At 53.0% G+C, this 19,041-nt stretch overlaps 7 protein-coding genes across 7 annotated transcripts; 4 read left to right on the forward strand and 3 right to left on the reverse strand.

Moving 5' to 3' along the window:
• Positions 1-267: 267 nt before the first annotated feature.
• On the forward strand, positions 268-1,598 carry STEHIDRAFT_99224 (UBC-like protein; the record flags this gene model as incomplete). Its single annotated transcript, XM_007305559.1, has 4 exons — positions 268-580; positions 671-827; positions 914-1,024; positions 1,153-1,598. The coding sequence occupies 4 exons, from the start codon at positions 268-270 to the stop codon at positions 1,355-1,357; spliced, it is 786 nt and encodes a 261-aa protein (XP_007305621.1). The 3' UTR covers positions 1,358-1,598.
• Positions 1,599-1,928: 330 nt separating this feature from the next.
• Positions 1,929-5,387, forward strand: STEHIDRAFT_99228 (heparinase II/III family protein). Its single transcript, XM_007305560.1, has 5 exons — positions 1,929-2,561; positions 2,662-3,045; positions 3,173-4,353; positions 4,442-4,762; positions 4,825-5,387. Exons 1-5 carry the CDS (start codon positions 2,235-2,237, stop codon positions 4,931-4,933), a joined length of 2,322 nt encoding a protein of 773 aa, XP_007305622.1. The 5' UTR covers positions 1,929-2,234; the 3' UTR covers positions 4,934-5,387.
• Positions 5,388-6,977: 1,590 nt separating this feature from the next.
• On the forward strand, positions 6,978-10,148 carry STEHIDRAFT_59318 (uncharacterized protein; the record flags this gene model as incomplete). Its single annotated transcript, XM_007305141.1, has 2 exons — positions 6,978-8,538; positions 8,602-10,148. Coding segments are annotated over 2 exons (3,108 nt in total), but the record flags the coding sequence as incomplete, so codon positions are not given.
• A 675-nt stretch (positions 10,149-10,823) lies between these two features.
• STEHIDRAFT_169489 (RNA-binding domain-containing protein) lies at positions 10,824-12,196 on the reverse strand (the record flags this gene model as incomplete). The annotated part of the gene is made up of 4 exons (XM_007305561.1): positions 10,824-11,283; positions 11,348-11,441; positions 11,536-11,848; positions 11,945-12,196. 4 exons carry the CDS (start codon positions 12,194-12,196, stop codon positions 11,100-11,102), a joined length of 843 nt encoding a protein of 280 aa, XP_007305623.1. The 3' UTR covers positions 10,824-11,099.
• A 301-nt stretch (positions 12,197-12,497) lies between these two features.
• Positions 12,498-13,837, forward strand: STEHIDRAFT_158245 (longevity assurance proteins LAG1/LAC1; the record flags this gene model as incomplete). Its single annotated transcript, XM_007305562.1, has 4 exons — positions 12,498-12,962; positions 13,027-13,299; positions 13,412-13,639; positions 13,739-13,837. The coding sequence occupies 4 exons, from the start codon at positions 12,498-12,500 to the stop codon at positions 13,835-13,837; spliced, it is 1,065 nt and encodes a 354-aa protein (XP_007305624.1).
• An 840-nt stretch (positions 13,838-14,677) lies between these two features.
• On the reverse strand, positions 14,678-16,378 carry STEHIDRAFT_158246 (RNA-binding domain-containing protein; the record flags this gene model as incomplete). The annotated part of the gene is made up of 4 exons (XM_007305563.1): positions 14,678-15,143; positions 15,229-15,589; positions 15,660-15,757; positions 15,852-16,378. The coding sequence occupies 4 exons, from the start codon at positions 16,376-16,378 to the stop codon at positions 14,678-14,680; spliced, it is 1,452 nt and encodes a 483-aa protein (XP_007305625.1).
• A 267-nt stretch (positions 16,379-16,645) lies between these two features.
• On the reverse strand, positions 16,646-19,022 carry STEHIDRAFT_169491 (amine oxidase; the record flags this gene model as incomplete). Its single annotated transcript, XM_007305564.1, has 7 exons — positions 16,646-17,095; positions 17,150-17,310; positions 17,368-17,987; positions 18,038-18,122; positions 18,173-18,209; positions 18,274-18,669; positions 18,726-19,022. 7 exons carry the CDS (start codon positions 19,020-19,022, stop codon positions 16,904-16,906), a joined length of 1,788 nt encoding a protein of 595 aa, XP_007305626.1. The 3' UTR covers positions 16,646-16,903.
• Positions 19,023-19,041: the final 19 nt, after the last annotated feature.

Below are 19,041 nucleotides of genomic sequence, written 5' to 3' on the forward strand. Positions count from 1 at the left end.
GGTTGTGCGAGGGAGAGCGAGTTGCTCCTCATAGTTGCGCCACACTTTGACAGCACCGACAGCGCCACAAAGGTCCCGAGTCGCGCCGGGGCGTGGTTTGCTTACGAATTGAGTGGGTTTTGGTGACCCGTGTTTCTCCGGGTGGACACGTGAGTGGCGGTCGCGGTTGCAGTTGTGTATCCGGGTTGTCGGTTCCTTGTCCCCTGTCGACTTCGCGGTCATTTCCATCCAACTTTTGTATACATTCAACCGCGAAACAGTCCTACAATGCTCGCAAGCCTCGTCACCTCCCCCACTCTCGACCTCTCCTCCCCCCTCTCCCGTCGCAAACAATCCATCATCGGCAGTCCCTCCATCTCAGCCCACGCCCGTACCTCCTCCACCTCAGCCCACGCCCGCACCTCCTCCCGCTCCGTCGACCTCGCCGCGAACCTGATCAACAACAACACCGTCGCGCGCGCGGCGGTGGCGCAGGAGTATGCGAATTTGAGGTATAGGGAGCATTGTCCGTTGGGGATGTATGTGACGCCGGCGATGGATAATTTGTTGGTTTGGGACGCGGTTTTGTTTGTCCATCGGGGTGCGTTTGCGTTCACATTCCCCTTCCCCTTTCCCTTCGTGTTATGTTTGTGCGAATGGGTGTGGGGGTGCTAAGTGAGAGGGTCGATAGGGTATTATATGGACTCGATATTGAAGTTCAGGTTGACTTTCCCGACGGATTATCCGGAACGACCGCCCATGGTGCAATTCATGACCGACGTCTTCCATCCGCTCATCTCGCAACAGGACGGGACGTTCAATCTTGCGCCTAAGTTTCGTCCGTGGAGGTGCGTTCGTCTTACGTACCTGTCCTCGCTGTGCTCTTTCGTTCTAGGAGGCTGACGGACTGGTGGGGTATCTGTCTACTGTGTAGACCGAAGGAACATCATGTTTATGATGTCTTACATGTTATCAAGGCTTCGTTCAAGAAACAAGCATTGGACGAGATCAAGGAACATGATTGTTTGAATAAAGAGGCATATAGGTATGTTCCTCCCCATACTATAGCTCTTCACTAGTCTACACTTACTCATAACCCCTTAGGCAGTAAGTTCTCTCCTCCTCTCTCCCCTCCCTCACTCAAAACTCAAAACTCAAACACAACTTACGCAGATACCACGACTCAACATCCTCCTTCTCCGGCCTCGCCACCCAATCCTCGATGCTCTCCCAGACCGCATCGGCCCTATTCGACAGCGACCATCCTTCGCTGGCGAAGAAGGGCCCGTTGCATGGGTTGCACTTCAAACAGTTGAAGGCGGATAAGTTGGATGGGTTGAGGAGACAGCTGGGGTTGAGGGATTGGAGCGCGGAGTGATTGGTGTGATGTGGGTGGACGATTCGGGTGTTGTGTTTTGGGCTTAGACGGACGCGGTTGAGATGTTAAGGTGACGAGGGATGAGTATGTACGATATTTGGGATACTACTGGACTACGGATGGACATCTCATTGGTTGTGATATATCAGTGTGTTGACGAGCATCAAACAAGACCAGACCAGCATCCAGAGTTCTATACACATCCGGTGAACTATCTCAGTTCGATGTAGCGCTTCGTAACATTTATAGAGGGACAGGTGGTGGCGGGCGTGTTCGGGTAGATGACTAGCTGAAAGCTGAAGGGGTCGGGCATTATTCGGGACGACTGGGGTTTCATAGTTTAGAGTTTAAGCCTGAACGCTTGAACGCCTAGGAATCAGGATGGAGGATTTAAACATTCAAAGCGTGGGGAGGGCAGGTGAATTGGTCCCGGCGGGGAAATTGGCGCTAGAATCCAGGGCTCCGGACAGCGGGGTAAATAAATTCGCAGGCTGCCGTCGATATCGACTCGAGATTCGAAGCTGCGTCGTTCGCCAGACTCTTTCTCTCAGACGACAACGACTCTCTCTGTGCTCGAACGTACGCTACACTGAAGCTGGGCAGGACGAGACGCTGGAAAGGACAATGGAGGCCGAACACCAACTGATCGGGGTGATGACGGAGCATGCCACCCTCGTTATTCTTAGCAGCCGCACACGGCTTGGCCTTCCCGCCACAGGCCTCTTGCTCTCTTTCTCTCATCACCTCCTTTGGGTTTCCTGCCTGCCCCACCTCCCGTCTCTCCTTCCCCCTTTTGCTAACTCTTCTTTTCAGCAGCAAGCTTTTCTCTTTCATCCTCTAACGCTTCGACAGCGTCACCCCCGACGTCGACTCCACCATGGCCGGCTATGCCCCGGTTGATCAAGACTACGGCGCCGTCGACCACAACGCCGCCGCTGCCAAACCGCCAAAGAAACCCATCAGCAACTGGATAAAATTCGGCGTACCCGTCTTTGTCCTCGTCGTCATCGCCGCCGTCCTCGGTGGCGTCCTCGGCTCGCGCGCGGCAAAACACAATAATTCGTCGACGTCGGCCAACAGCGACCAGGCGTCGAGTGCGTCCGCCAGCGCGGCGGCGAGCGCTGCTGCGAGTGCGAAAAATGAGATTGGAAGGTTCGCGACGTCGACGGAGAGTGATTACATGATGCCTGTCTATCCTTCCACCGTGCGTTCATTGCTCTCTTACTCGCATCGCATCTTTTTTTGGTACCCGGCGGGATTGGGATTAATCTTAACTTTGTTTTTGTTTTTGGGGACGCTGTTAGACGAACACCGCAGCGTTCACTACCCCTACTTTTAACCCCACCACCGACACCAAACTCGCCTGGCCCACAGATTCCTTCCAACCCTCCAACCCAAGCCCTACTTCCCTCCGCCCCGATCGTCCCCGCCTCATCGCACCCGCCTACAAATGGGCTGCTCTCCCGACCTTGATCGCGAACGACCCATACCTCAAAGGCTGGAACGACACCATCTTCGGTAATGCGACGACCTTCAACTCGCAGGATCCCGTGGCGTACTTCATGGACGGAAGCAGCGGTATTCTCGACGTCGCTCGCGATATCAAGCGAAGGATCAAGGCGTTCGCGTATGTCTACCGTATGACTAACAATACTGCATGGGTCGATCGGACGTGGACTGAGTTGCAGGTGGGTGACTGTTTTACTATTTTCGACCTTACCCTCGAATTCTTTTTATAGCACAGTTTCACCTTTCGTGTGTGGTGTATGGATTGTTATACTCACCGTGACTGCGATCTTGTATTCACGACGCTAGAACGCCGCTGGCAACGGCACGACCTCGTGGGGTCCTGACGATGATAAATGGAACTCGGCTCATTTCCTCGACACCGCGGAGTTGACCGCCTCGTTCGCCATCGCCTATGACTGGCTGTACGACGCATGGACGGACGACCAGAAGACGTCTATTCGGTTCACGATGAACCAGTACGGTCTCAGCTTCGGTGTCCTCGCCTATCAGACCGGCACGAACGGCTGGTGGTCCCAGAACGTCACCGGTAACTGGAACTGCGTCTGCAACAGCGGCCTGACCATGGGCGCGCTCGCCATCCTCGACGACGACACCACCGGTAACGCAGACACCATCCTGAGCTACACCATCGACAACGCGAAGAACAACTGTGCGCAGGCCGTTTCCGACGACGGTACCTGGGCCGAAACGGCGAACTACTGGTATTTCGGTACGACCGGACACGCCGAGATGTCTTCCTCGCTGCTGACCGCGACCGGCTCGGACTTTGACCTACTCTCCGTGAACTCGAACTTCTACAAGACCGGACTGTTCCACATGTACGTCGCCGGCGCGACCTCGCTCTTCAACTACGGCGACCACGGCCCGAACAAGTACTCCACGACGGCGAACGCGATGTTCCTCTACGCGGAACAGTTCAACCAGCCCCAGTTCTCACTCTTCCAGCGCGAGCAGTACGACGCCGCGGAGCCGAACGCGATGTTCTGGTACGATCCTACCGTCGCAGGAGCATTCTGGGACGGCACTGCGCTCGACGAGTTCTTCGATAACGGACTGGACCAGTGGGCGTCGATGCGGAGCAGCTGGACGGACGTCGACGCGCTCTATGTCGCGATGAAGGCCGGGAAACTCCAGGGCCACCAGACGCACAACGATCTCGACTGTGGAGATTTCGTGCTCGATGCGCTGGGCACGCGCTGGGCGGGCGAGCTCGGTTCGGGCGATTATTTGAGTACGGGGTATTTCTCGAGCGATGATCAGGATTCGCAGAGGTGGTTGTATTATCGGAAGAGGACGGAGGGACAGAACACGATCTTGATCGATGCGGGGAATCAGGATGTGAGTGCGGCGCCGACGGTTAAGCATGATAGCTCTGGGACGACGCAGGGGTCGAGTACGGTGTTGGACGTTGGGAGCGATTCGACGGCGTATTTCGTGGCGGATCTGACGAGTGCTTATTTCAATGTGTGAGTGAATATCTCTCTACCTCATTTTATTTTTATTTTTATTATTTTGCGAACGATTATTGATACTTTCGGTCATGGTCAACTACAGCACCTCCCTCAAACGCGGCATCCGCACCATCAACGCCCGCAAACAAGTCCTCCTCCAAGACGAAATCACCTCCTCCGCGTCCGTCATGTGGCGGATGCACACCAACGCGACGGTCTCGGTCGACAGCTCTGGGACGTCGGCGACGCTGACGATAGGCGACGAGACGCTCATCATGCAGATCTTGAACGCACCGAGCGGGGCGAAGTTCACGACGGGGGACGCGACGAGACTTTCGAGCGATCCGGCGCTGCCCGATGGGCAGGTGGATCAGCCGAATCCGGGGGTGACGGTCGTGATGATTAGTTTGGATGCGGGGACTTAGTGAGTGTTTTTTTCCTCTTGCCATTTCATTGAATTGTTGGTGCTGACGACTTGGCATGTAGTAATCTGCAGGTGCTGTTCAACCCGCAGTGGTCCGGCCTGTCTTCGAGCGATTTCGTCACGCCGCCTTCGGTCGATCTTGATTCGTGGTCTTTGACGAGCCATAACTGAGTGGATAGTCACGATGGCCACTTGGGATGTTCTCTGTATCTATAGGATTTTTTGGTGGGCGTTGTGGTTGTGACAGAGGCGCCTGTCATGTTGTAGGGTTTGAACCTACTTGATCCCGACCTCCACTCACCATTTCCCTCGACGGACTGATAACTGATACGAGATACGACGGACTAGTAGCTATGGACTTTCAGATACTCCCCCGTACCCATAATTCGTACATTGGCTTGTAATACCTACCTCCGCATCTCGCATCTTTACTTACAGGCTTAGTCCCCTTCCTGTCGTTACTCTTTACCCATGCCACGGTTTTACCTGTCACCTACCTTCTGACATTCACTTTTTACGAGTTGATACTACTTCTTTTTTGTGTTCCTTTGAATTTGTCTGTTTGTTTGTTCGACGTTTGATGTTTGTTTGGTACCTCACCCTCGTAATGTAGGATTTCCTCGATTCAGGAAGGATCTGTTTCACAGGACTGAAACTCGCTGATCTGGAGGAAACCTCAGGAAGGCACTTTTGCCACCGCCACCGCCGCTGCCCGCGTCCGCCAGAAATGAAAAGGCAGCTCACTCCGAGTCAATCTCAAAGATACTCGCCTTTTCATTTCACTTGTGAAGCTCTGCTCCACATCTTCTCCTGCCACGGCTCTAAGACGCATATACTTATGTTACATCCGTCTCAAGCAGTAGTGTTCGTGGGTAGCATACACATAGGCTGGGAAAGCTAACCACGCGTATGTCTTGTGACTTCCGCTCCCTCGCAGCTATCTCTGAGACTCTTCCCCTTTGGTGAGCGTTCTCGAAACAACTTTTCAATGTCTTCGAACACCCCTCCCTCTGGCTTTCGCAATTTTTTTGGTCGACGTCGTGGACGCGGTCCAGAACAAAACTCGATCTCTGAATCCGACCTGAGTCCTCGTCCAAACAGCTCAAGTGCTACAAGGTATGCTCTGAATAAGCACCTCGTCCGAGTCCACTCCTTCTCAACGGCCTGTTTTCAACCTAACTCATCATGTCCGTTTGACTAGCCCTGGATTGCGCGAACGATTTCTTGATACTCTCCGTGCGCAGAGCCGAAAACGATCAGCCCTTCGTACAGAGACTCGGAGTCCCACGCCTGCCAGTGAGATGGCAACGTTGACCGATGTCGATGTCGATGCCATCTTGCGTCAGTCTACGATATCCCCGGGTACGTAGAGTCTATCTGAACCAGCGATCTCTACTGATCAGCCGATCAACAGTCGATGCGGCTGATTCTATTCCTGAGGACTTTTCCTCAAAACCAACCATTGACGAGATCAAAGCAGCGCAGGCTCACTCCCGTGCCTCTCATAGAGTGGCACGCGTTTGAGAAGGCCTCGTACACCTCGCGAAAAGAATTGAACCTCTGTTGGAAGGTACACCGTTCAAGACGCCCATTGCAGTCTTCACGGCGATTGCGGATGTTGTCGAAGTACGTCTCATCATTATCCACAAAACATCTCATTGATCGAGGTCATCACCTACACAGGACATCAGGGATGTGAACGATAGTGCCGATAAAGCGTTCGAAGACCTCATACGCCGGCTTGTCGTTATAGAGCGGGCCATCGAGAAGACGGAGGATTTGGACTCTCTTTCTAGGATTGATACCTCTGTCAGGTGCCTCGATTTCTCTATGACTTCTGTGAAGCTTTCGTGTTTGACGCTGATGCACAACAGCTTTCTGATACCTAAGGCGCAAGATGTGTATGATATGCGGTACGCGGCGCTGTGGAAGAAAGCGGTCAATATCGAGCATTACAGGGAGAAAGTCAGCGAAGCAATGAAGGAGCTTGATCAAAGGTCGAAAGATCTTTTTGTACGTTATCTCTCAGCTCAGTAAGACAACCTCAAGTTTAGCATCTAACATATTGTCAGATCGATATTTCCTTGGCCATCGAACGGGACACCAAATCGATTCTAAAATCGCTTGAGGTAAGACTATCTACTTATGAGAGCTGACTCGGTACTCACTGCTATTACAGAGCATCGAACTCAAAGAGTGGCGCCGAGCGCCCGCTGCCATGTATGATTCGGACACCGCAAAGGACACGCCGAAGCGTGGGCCGTGCACAGAAGGTACACGTACAGAAGTCCTGAACCGCATCCGAGCTTGGGCTGTTGATAATTCTCCGTCAACCCCTCCCATCTTCTGGCTTAGTGGTAGGGCAGGCACGGGGAAGTCTACCGTCGCATACAGTGTTTGCCGGGCTTTTGACTCTGGCGACATTCGCCGTGGCCTGGGTGCCTCTTTCTTCTGTTCCCGCCAGGTCGACGATTTGCGACGTCTGGGGAACATCGTACCTACTCTGGCGTACCAGCTCGCGCGACATTCGTCATCGTTTGCGAGAGCTCTTCGCAGCGTTGACCACGATGCTATTCACAACTCAGATAAACATATCGGTCATCTACTAATCCATCCATGGCGCTCAACATCGAAGGATCGTCCTGACGATCTTCCTCCCACTCTCATCGTCATTGATGCTCTTGACGAGATCGACGAAGACGGCGGCCCTGAACTGCTACGATCCCTCATTAAGGCGATGGCGGATGAAGGGCCTAGCTGCATGCGTGGCCTAAAAATCCTCATAACTAGTCGTCCTCACCCTAGCATCGTCGACATGGCCCAATCGCTATCACATGACGCTATCTACCACATGGAGGACATCGAGAAGCAGAAGGGCCGAGAGGACATCATGAAGTTCCTCGTCAACAGCTTACCAGAACTTGGGACTTCATATCGAGACGCATTGGAAGGTCTTGCGGATCTCTCGAACGGCCTGTTCATTTACGCTGCCACTGTAGTTCGTTTGATATCTCGTCGTGGGCTTTCGACGATGCAAAAGGCCAAGAGGATGACTGCCATAATTCTAGAGCAAAATGCCCGTCCATTACGAGGCGAGAGCTTGCTTGTTGATAATCTATACGCAGATATCATCCGCGATTCTATCAACAGCCATGAAGACGAGACTAAGAACTTCCGACTTACTGCTCTGCATGGCATCTTATGCGCGCTTCGGCCCCTCACCATCCACGAGCTCGCAGAACTCATATCTGAAGACTCTGACGACGCCGATCCCGAGGCTGTTCGACTGCTTGTCGACGATCTCCATGCCGTCACATACATCTCCAATGACTGCATATATACATATCATAAATCGTTCTCAGACTTTTTCTTTGACGAGCGGCGCTGTGGCCAGGAGATTATCTGTGAAGCGGATGCTAGCCATCATGTCCTTGCTCGAGGGTGCTTTCGTATCATGAAACGCTCCCTCCGATTCAACATATGTAATCTCCCGTCATCGTACCTTTTCGACTCCGAGATCAAGGATCTCCATGAATCCATTACCAAAAACATAACCGGTGTAGCTGGCCTGGTATATGCATGTAGGAATTGGCCATCACACCTGATAAAAATATGTACAGCAAGTGAAGCTCTCCATTGCCTCCTGCATCAACTTCTGGCATTCAGTCAGTCAGAGAAGGTGTTGTTTTGGATCGAAGTGATGAATCTGCTTTCTGCCAAGGTAGATTGTGTCAATGGAGTGAGCGCGGTGATGGCATGGATGGCCAAATTAGTGAGTCTCTTGCTCATCACAAACGAGGTCGCTTTGCTAATCATGTCGGTACAGCAACAATGTGAAGGCAAGACTGAGCTGCAGTTGGCCCTGACGGCAGTCTCGAGGCTTATCAAGTCATTTCTACAGACTCCTGCATCGTTGTCGACACCGCATCTGTACATCTCGAGTCTAGCAGCAGAGTTTGCTTCGAATTTAGGGATACCGAGTCAGTGGAGGACATGCTTCCCTAGTCTGCCACGCCTGCGCTTCATGGGAACCAGCAACCATGGCAGTGTCCTCACACGCGTGTATGTCGGGTCTACAGTATATTCCATCGCCATCTCTGCTGATGGCCAACGCGTCGTCTCAGGCTCGTTAGACAAGTTGGTGCGTATCTGGGATGCTTTCACCGGGAAGGGGCTGCAAAAGCTGGAAGGTCACACTGACCGTGTCACCTCTGTCGTCTTCTCCATTGATGGCCGGCGCATTGTCTCGGGTTCGTACGACAATTCGGTGCGCATTTGGGATGCATCCACTGGGAGTGAGTTGAAGGAGCTGCGGGGCCATACTGGTTTTGTCACATCTGTCGCCTTCTCTCCCAACGGCCATCATGTGGCCTCAGGCTCAAATGACAAGTCAGTGCGTATCTGGGACACATTCACGGGGAAGGAGCTACATAAGCTGCAGGGCCACACTCATATTGTCAACTCAGTTGCATTTTCCACTGTCAGTGGTGGCCTGTGTGTTGTCTCAGGCTCAGATGACAGGTCAGTGCGTATCTGGGATGCATCCACTGGGGATGAGTTGCAGCAGCTGGGCCATACTGGCATTGTCACATCTGTTGCCGTCTCTGCTGATAGCCAGCATGTCGCCTCAGGCTCCGGGCCGGTGCACATCTGGGACACCTCCACCGGGAAGCTGCAGGAGATGGAGGGCCACTATGGCGGGGTTAACTCTGTCGCCTTCTCCGTTGATGGCCAGTTTGTCACCGCGGGCTCAAGTGACGCGTCGGTGCGTATCTGGGACGTGCCCACCGGGAGGGAGCTGCAGAAGATGGAGGGTCACTTTAACAAGGTCACCTCCGTCGCCTTCTCTGCAGACGGCCAGCGTATTGTCTCGGGTTCGTATGACAACTCGGTGCACATTTGGGATGCATCCAGCGGGGAGGAGGTTCAGAGGCTAGAGGGTTACGATCAACTTGTGAACACCACCACATTATCTGCTAATAGACAACGTATCGTCTTGGGCTCAACTCACCCGATGTGCCTCTATGACGTGTCAACCGGAAGTCAGCTGCATGAGCAACTAGTAGACCGCAGTGGCTGGGTCATCTCCATCGCCTTCACTGCTGACGGCCAGCGTGTGGTGTCGAGCGTGAGCGATGGTTCGGTGCGCGTCTGGGACACGTCTACCAGAATGGGCAATTATGAGACCGAGGGGGAACCAGATTTTGAAGGTTGGCTTATATTTAAAAGACCCAACCATCTTATTTGGCTTCCAGTACATCTACATCCCGGCCTTTGCAACGTAAATACACGCCTCATATCTTGTATACGTCATACCACGGTTGATTTTGCACCTGCTTGTCTGGGGTCTGACTGGACGAAGTGCTATATCGGGTCAGAGAGGTGAAGTCTAGCTACAGGGTATACATGTGTAGAGTCGTAGAGTAGAGACACCGCTAAGTGCTTACACCCCATCTACATTTCTTTTCGTGCTTATAGGATTTTCTTTCTTGTCTTTTCATACTTCGCATGCTTCCGGATACTCGAGAGGAAGTGTTTGCCGTGTAGATATATCTTTCGACCTATGCGAGAGTACAACTGTATCCTTTCAAGATACTGAGGCGATTTGTATGGGAACGGCCCAACGTAACGCGTAACGCGCCCTCCGTTCCATTGCCAGAACAGCGTTACGTAACAAGGGCTCCGTTGCTACGAAAAAGGCATTATTTAATGATTTTTTGGGGCGGCTACGGCGCCACACCACCTGGGGTGCAATCGTAACGCACCATCCAGAGGCCGTTGCTATACTCCGGACCGTAACGCTTGACCTCGTCGTTGCTCCCATACAAATTGCTTCAGTATGCAGATACTAACTTGGCCGCACTGATCCTTCTTCGCCGTTCAAAGTCCGCTCGCCACAACAGTGTCACTGTGGCATATTAGAACACCATAATTCATGAACCGCAAATGTGGCGCGTTCGTTGTACACAGTGCCGAGTGCGAACACTGAAGAGAGCGGTGTAGGCAAGTTAAAGAGCACGAAGGTTTCATATTAACATACTTCAACGTTTAATGTTCAACGCCGATCAGCCTCGTTCGATGGCAGCACGAACGAAGGACATAAACAAATGCCACGTACGAGCTCTATAGAGCAGAAAAAACAATGGTACGATCGCCAGCCTTGCTCTACGCGAGTGTGAAGAGAGTGGCTTAGGGAAGTCCACGAGCCCGGGTTATGGTTATCAAGAGCACAGACACGCCGTTAGAGCGAAAGCTAAACCAAACCGTGCTCCCGTCGCAGAGACGTCAAACTCAAAGATAGAAGCAGAAGATCCGATACGATACACAACGAGGATGATCAAACGAACGCAACAGTCATCTTCCAGCCCTTTTTCAGCGTAAACCCGTCCAGAGCCTCTTTTGCGACGGAGGCGAGCTCGGGTGTATCGAACACGACCTGGGCCATCTTGCCCTTTTGGCCCGCGGCGTTTGCTGTCGCTGTCGGTGCTGGGGCGACCTGCGTGGACTGGAATCCTTGGTATCTACGCCACCACATATAATTAACATGTCAGCTGGGTGAAGTTGTGGAAGGATTAGGATACGCACTGTTGGAATAGCACGGACAACACGCTATCCGTGACTTCGCCGGGAAGGTTCGTACACAGTAACCGCGCTGAGGATCGTCCTGCCGTTTGCGGGACTAAGAGCGCACATTGAAATCAGAACAGATCAGCCAGAGCGTAACTTATCGCAGACATGCTTATTGAGGTATAGTAATATGATACATGACGTACTAGTCGTAGCCGCCCCAGTCGCCGCCTGCTCTCCTCCTTGTTGCGCCGGCGGACCATCTTCGTCGTCGTCTATCTCCATCTCCTCATCATCGCTTTCCTCCTCCGCTGCCGCCGCTTTCTTCTGCTTCTGTGCGCGTCCGTCCTCCATGTCCTCGTCTTCGCGGGTCCGCTTTTGGACGGACGAGCCGGCGCCACCGATGGGTTTGACTTGTGAGTCTGTGAGGGGACGGCCGTGGGCTGCGGTGGGAGGAACGAAGTTGGGGTCTTCGCGACGCATGGTCGCATACGACTTTGTTTTTGCGTATTGAACGCGCTGAGAGTCATGGATGTGATACGAGGGGTGGCACGGTAGGTATTAGTCAGTCTGGGTTCGCGTACGAAATAACGAGAGCAGAAAAGTGAGACGCACGAGGGGCTTGTCGTAGAATAGCATGCCGTCCGTCGCGCGGAGGGCAGATGTGGCCGCTGCGAGGTCGGTGAAGACGAGGAAGGCCTGACCCCTCATCTTTTGCGTCTTGGTTGCGACGACATCGATGACCTTGCCGTATGTGGTGAATAGCGCGAAGAGCTGGCCACGCAGCTCTTCCTTCTGGATCTGGTCGTTGAGGTTGTTTAGGTAGAGCGTTGTGTTGGGCTGTGTGACGGTGGAGGAGGAGGCCATGGTCGTGGACGGTGAAGAGCACGTTCGTGCGGTGGTCGTAAAGTGGCCACCGTTGAATGTGGGACAATATTCCGTGTTTTGGACGGCGCGTTTACCGAGAAATCGGATGAATATTATTTGGCCTCGTTCCAACATTTCCGAATCGCACGAGCGTCGCCTCGTCGCTCATCCTTAAAACACCGTCGGCCAGTGTCTCGACACACCTGGCCATCCCCTTGCTTCTTCCCGCTCTCTGTTCATGACCTGCCTTTCGACACGTTTCCCCACAATATTTTGCTAAACGAGCTCCTCATCCCCAACCATGGACTACTTCCTCGACAAGGAGCGCATGCCCTCCTTGCTCGCTCCCTTCTTCACCCTCTCCTACCCAGTCGCTACCCCAAACGACCCAGACTGCTTCCCCAACGCGACGTTCTACGATATCGGCTACGCCGACATCTGCTTCGTCGTCTCCCTCATCGCCCTCCTCGCCGTCCTTCGCGACGGCTCGCGTCTCCTCGTGCTCGAACCCTTCGCCAACTGGAAGCTGACACGAGACTGGAGACGTCGAAACGAAAACCCGAAACCATTCGCGAACGGCAAGTCGAACGGACATGCTGCCAGCGCAAACGGTTCGGCCAAGTCCCTCGAGCAGAACGGTGTAGGTGAACGCTTGCAGCTCCGTACAGATTCACCAGAGGGACGCCATATACACCGGAGCACGCTTCGCTTTGCAGAGCAAGGCTGGCTGACTGTCTACTATTGTTTCTCCTGGTCTATGGGGCTCGTACGTGGCAGTTTTTCTTTTTCGCTTTCGTTCATGCTGTTAGACTGACGTTGAATGTTTGCAGTACGTTAACATGAACCTTCCCTCCGACTTTTGGTCCGGCTACCCCCACATACCCCTTCCAGGCCCAGTAAAACTCTACTATATGATGCAGACCGCATTTTACTTTCATTTGCTTCTCGTCATCAACGCGGAGGCTCCACGGAAAGACCACTGGCAGATGATGACCCACCACGTTATCTCCTGTGCGCTCATCATCGCCAGTTACGCGTACAACTTCACTCGCGTCGGCTGTCTGATCATGGTCCTCATGGACTGGTGCGACATCGTCCTCCCCGTAGGTCTCCGTCTCCGTCTCTTCACCTTCCTTCCCACTCCCACTCCTACGACCGTGAAACCCGCAAGCTGACCTCAATCATGATCTTATTTTTTGTTTTGAATCATATCAGCTCGCCAAAATGCTCCGATATCTCTCCCTCCAAGTCGCATGCGACATCACGTTCGGAATCTTCCTCATCTCCTGGGTGGCAACCCGCCACATCCTCTTCATCAAAGTCATCATCTCCGCCTACTCCGACGCGCCCCGTCTCATCCCCTTTGACTGGATTCCGGAACGCGGGTATTACCTCACGCACGACGTCTATGTCATCTTCGTCTCGCTGCTCGTTTCTCTCGAGGTACGTGCCACACCACACCCACGACTTACTTCGAATGTCAAATAGAAAATAGGGTCGTTTTAACTGATTGATACACCTTCGCGTCGGTCCTGCTGTTAGATCATTCAAAGTATCTGGTCCTACCGTATTTTCGCTATCGCATGGCGCGTGGTCATGGGTTATGGAGCGGACGACGATCGTTCAGACGAAGACGAGTAAGTCACTTCTTCATATATCCCTCCACCGACATGCCCGAACAACCCTCCATATGCTGCTCTCTAAGCCTCCAGTCAAGTCAACTGACAACCAAATTTTCTTTCTCAGCGTCGAAAACGTGAAAAAGGACCGATAGAGTGCCAGTGCCAGTGCATCGGTCGATGACGCTGAGAACGGAGTGCGGGGCATGTTAGTAGGGGTTGCGTGGGTGGTCGGGTGCGTGGCAGGGTCCGGGGAATTTCTTTCAACGGTCAAATTACATAGTTCTTTTCAATACTTCCGCTCGCTCAAACCGTAGCGCGTCCGCTCGTTCGTTTGTCTACGAAAACCACGAACCTACGAACACCGAACCTTCCTGCCTGTGGTCGTCATACCCCATCTTGTAGATCCACGACTCACATTTGACAGTGCCTTGCTTTGCTTCCAAAACCGAACCGAACCCCTTCGAAGTACGCTACCTAGGTCTTATTCCTCCCTCCCTCCCTCTTGCCTCCTTTCGCTCTCTTGTCATCGCCATTGTACAGCCGTCTTTTTTTTCTTAGTCTAGTTTCGGATCGATAGAGGCCAGCCAGCAGCCGTTACGCGTAATGTCGACGTTTTGGGTTGAGATGTATATACAGACATACATCGACGAGCCTCTCTTTTGGATTTTTTTTTTGCGGTTAACTGTTACAGTGCTCCCTTGAATCACGCTCGTGACACTGGCAGTAACAACGGATCCCAAGCTAGTGGATGCGATTGTTCAATCCCAAATCGCAACGATCAAAGCCGTGTAAAGTGTACTACCATCCCGGGAAAGATTGAGGAAAGAAAAGAGACCTCGACGTCGTACACTTCACTCTATCAATCGAAAGTGATCTTCTTCCCCAGACTGGGCACGATCGCCGCCTGCTCCCTCTGCGCCGCCGCCAACGCAGCCCCAGGCTTCGTACGCGGCTTTCCCTTCCTGTCTAGCCTCACGCGTTCTTCCTTGCGTTTGGGTGGGCTTTCCTCACCTCCAACACCAGCACCAACAGCGGCATCACCATCACCCGTCCCATCTTCCATAACCGAGTCTCCACCAGCATCAGCATCGGTGACTGAAGTTCTCGGTCCGCGTCGCTGGTCACGGTCACCGCGAGCGTCGTCCCTCCCATTTTCTCTGTTATACTTGCTCCGCTCAGGTCGTGGGCCCGGTCCACCGCCACGTCGTACAGCGTCCGCGGAGGCATATTCGACTTTGAGCTTTCGGCCGTCCATGTGGTGGTTCCGTGGATTGGTGAGAGCGGTGGTGGCGTGCTCTATGCTCGTGAAATCGACGAAGGCCCATCTGCGAGAGCGGCATTAAAAAGAAAAGTTAGCGCTGGATGTATCCACCAGAAGTAGGCGGAGAGCTTTAGAAAAAAGAGACTGACCCCTTGCAGAGACCACTATCCTCGAATGTCCCCATCCGTACCTTGCGTATCCACGCGTCCTTCTTCTCTTTCTCTGCACCACCTTCCACTGCCCCAGCCTCGGCAGTTCCATCCGCCCCTGTCCCTGTGCCCGTCTTTGTCCCAGTCTCCGCCTCGGGTTTAGTTTTCCTATGAGCTTCCAGGAACCCACGTAAGGACTCTTGCGTAGTCTCGAAACCCAGGTTTCCAAAGAAAAGAGTAGGAGCAGGAGGCTGCGTCTGCACGGCCAATATTTTTTGTGCTACTTTGGAATGGGAGGAGTTGTCGTTTTCGGTGGTGCTGGTTGCGGCGGGGGCGGCAGGTCGGCCGGTGAAGTCGTCGCCTACACGAGAGGATGCAGATGAGATGTCTGCGGCGAGGAGGAAAGAGGTAAAGAATGAGATGTGACGTACCGTCTTTGATGAGCAGTTTTCGACCGTCGAGATGGCCTTCGCTCATGAGGATAGCGTTCTTCTTCGCCTCCTCCGTCGTAAAATCGACATATGCGAACCTACATTCATTCGATAGCAAACATCAGTACCAATATACATCATACCACAGGCAATTTTTTTCTTGAGAAAAACCAGAAAGAGAAAACCACACACCCTCGGTTCTCCTTCATCCCAAACTTCCCCTTCTGCGGCCCCACAGCCTTCACCGGCATATGCACCCTCGTAACTTCCCCAGCGCCCCCAAAAAACCGCTTCAAGGCATCCTCAGTCGTCTTGAACGACAGATTGCCCACCCATACCGAATTTTGACGCTTTGGGGGTCCCTCCTTGTCGGCGGTTTTCTGCTTCTTTGCGGGCGTCGCGGTGGTGGTTGTGGGTTTGGAGGGGGAGGAGGGGGAGGGAGGAGCAGCGGAAGAAGGGTCAATTTTCAGCTGTTTCTTTTGTTTGCGTTTGGCAGCATGGGAGAGCACGGGCTCTTCGTCTTCATCTTCGTTTGCCTCGGCCTCATCGTCGTCGGCTTGAGATTCACCGTCAGAGTCAGAGTCGGAATCGGAGTCGGCTTCAGGGCTAGGTTTAGATCGTTTGCGTTTCAGTTGTGGTTTTGAGCTTGGGGGAGGTGGAGAGGAGGATGCGGAAGAGGAGGATGAGGACGAGGAGGCGGAGGAGGAAGAGGAAGCCATGGGTATTTCCAATTTCCCAACTTTTTGGAAAGATCGAGGATACAGTTCAGGTTAGATAAGATAAGATCTGAGATCTTATCTTATCCTTCCTTGCGAGATGACGCAAAGACCGTGATAATGATTCTGTAAGATATAGAGCTTTTTGCTTTGATTTGCTCGTATGTTCGATACATCATGCAACGATGATGAGGGAGCATGCCTCAAGATCAAATCAGCATTTGGCCTCCTCTCCGCGCTCCTACAAGCAAAAGGGTGGTAGCATATATGGGGGAGTTGTAATAGTGGTTTGGCGACAGCGATCGTCCTTTTCAAGTTTGGGCTCAAAGTCAGGTATGTACTGAACTACTAAAAGACCTTCGTCTTGAAAACAAACAATGATTTTGTGCCAGTGAGAATATGTAGGTACAAGGATGTCCTTGGGCGATGAATGGCGGACATGGTATACATACACACAGAATAACTTCTACGTTACATGACGGGTGGGAAACCCAACGTACACACGACAAGGCCAGTTGTAGACGCAAGTTAACGCAGCAGCGACGACCAAGAACTCTGCTGGATAACAGGGTCGGGTGCAGACTGACCGGACAGCCTGTGGCTCTGACCGAGGGCGACCTGCACGATAGTCAGGATGCAGTCGATCTCGTCCGGTCTTGGGAAGGGGCATTCGGGAGAGGTCAGCTTGTTTATCATGGAGAATTTCCCTTCGTGAATCAACTACATAAAATGTCAGAGACCGCTCAAGAAAGGACAACGACTATAGTGACTTACGATCTCAAGTATGGAGCGGTAGGCACTGTTGAGTGACCCGACGACCCAAGCATGATGAACGCTGGTAGCTTCACCGGCGAAGTGGAACATGCCCAGAATGGGTTGGGTGACCTGTTGGTGCATGCTGGAGAACTGGCCCGGACCGAAGAGAGCGAAGGCACCTAGATCACGCCAACATCAGCTGTTGTTGCTACACTGGGGGGTAGGAAAGAACGAACCATTGGAATATTCGTCGCCATACCAGTCGACAATCTTGTAATCGACGTGATCAAGGACGCTCAAATCCTTGATGCCATGCATGTCGGCGAGGTCGCGTTTGATGCATTCAAGGAGCGCCAGCTCGCTCGAGGTGTCATGGCCCTTGGCGTACGCGCCGATGCGAAGGGCGTCCTGTGCCCAGGTGTAGCTCACAATCATCGTCGCGTCCTCCGAGCCAATACCATACGAAGGGTATACGACCATCCGCGTCGGCCGGTCGGTCGTCGAGGCACCGCCGACCTGAGGGTGGGGGAGTTTCTCCCACCACCTTGTTTTGAATTTTACGGCGACTTTGACAGCAGAGTCGTAATGGAGCGTCCTGAGCGCCGTTTGTAGGTCCCAGGGGAATTCGAGGGCAGACGTATCGACCATGCGAAGACAGCCAAAGGGCAGCGTGGAGATGACGTGCTCGTATTGGGAATCGACCAGGCCGTTTTCGGAGGTGGTCGTGACATTGAGTGCGATTGGAGTTGTGGACTCGGGCTCGAAGACGGGAGCAACTGCGGTGACGCGGCGGCCTCGATAGACGGGTTGAGTTAGACGGTCGATGATGGAATTCACAATTACTTCTCCGCCTCCCCTGTGACTCGGGTTAGCGACTTCACAGAACAGCGTAGGAGAGAAACTTACTGAACGGTGAACCACTCGGGTGTTGGCTGGTAGTCGAAGTCCATTGCGTCCATTATCATCTCCGATAGCGCACAGTTGAAAAGGCCTGGATTGGGGATGATTATTTGAAAGTTGACCGTTTGGAAGATAACTTACCAGAGGACGAAGTGAACGTCTCGAGATAATTGATGAGCTTTTCAAAAAAGTTCGTGTCAGAAGCGCTCTGTTAGTAGTGAACATAACTGCAGTCTACATACCGGCTCTGTATATGCCTCTTGAGAATCATCTGCAGCCGAGGCGAGCCAGTCCCTCATTGACCACTGATCGACCGACATCAGCACCTCCCACCCACTTTGAAAATCCTCAGTGAGCATGTCCTTGAACGGGTTGAGCTTCTTGCCGACGAGGTTATCGACCGTGTCGGTCAGGCCGCAGACCTTAGTGCCGAACGGATCTAAGTCACCTCGAGCGTCCGCAGCCTCGAGGCGTGCGGAGAGGATGGCTGTGTTGTTGAAGTGGCAGATGTTGTTACCGCGCAAGTCCCTGAGGTAGTAAGGTATAAGCGTTTTAGGGTCGTCGAGGTTGAGATATTTGAAGAGGGCGAAGGTAGGCTTCATCCATGGAATTTTTGGGTAGCGCATCGCTCCTGCATCCTGAAGAGCGATGTTAGGGCGTTAGAGTTAACGACATTGACCACTGAGTCACTCACAAAGTAGTCATTGGGCGAGTCGCTGAATCGATGCGTGTACAGACGTCCGCCTATACGGTCTGGGTTTGCTTCTAAAATGTCGTAGGCGATCCCACTCTCAGGTCCAAGGTAGTCGATGAGAAGGGCGGCATAGAGTCCAGCAATACCCCCGCCAAGAATGCCAACACGGATTGGTTCACCGTTATTTTCGCGCAAAGGAGGAGGACGGAGAGGGGGGAGCCCTGTTTTCGACTTAGCCAGTCGAAGTTGATACTCAAGAATCACGTTCTGAGCATGCTGAGCACGTATGGAGGGCATTATGAGGATGTGGTCACAC

This window comes from Stereum hirsutum (genome assembly GCF_000264905.1).
Source record: "Stereum hirsutum FP-91666 SS1 unplaced genomic scaffold STEHIscaffold_9, whole genome shotgun sequence".
Taxonomy (NCBI): domain Eukaryota; kingdom Fungi; phylum Basidiomycota; class Agaricomycetes; order Russulales; family Stereaceae; genus Stereum; species Stereum hirsutum.

What these genes read in the sequence shown, in the direction of transcription:
- STEHIDRAFT_99228 (XM_007305560.1), top strand. Translation starts at nt 2,235, where the DNA reads ATGGCCGGCTATGCCCCGGTTGATCAAGACTACGGCGCCGTCGACCAC. An exon ending in GGACGTGGACTGAGTTGCAG is followed by an intron (nt 3,046 to 3,172) that starts GTGGGTGACTGT and finishes TCACGACGCTAG; the next exon opens with AACGCCGCTGGCAACGGCAC. An exon ending in ACGAGTGCTTATTTCAATGT is followed by an intron (nt 4,354 to 4,441) that starts GTGAGTGAATAT and finishes GGTCAACTACAG; the next exon opens with CACCTCCCTCAAACGCGGCA.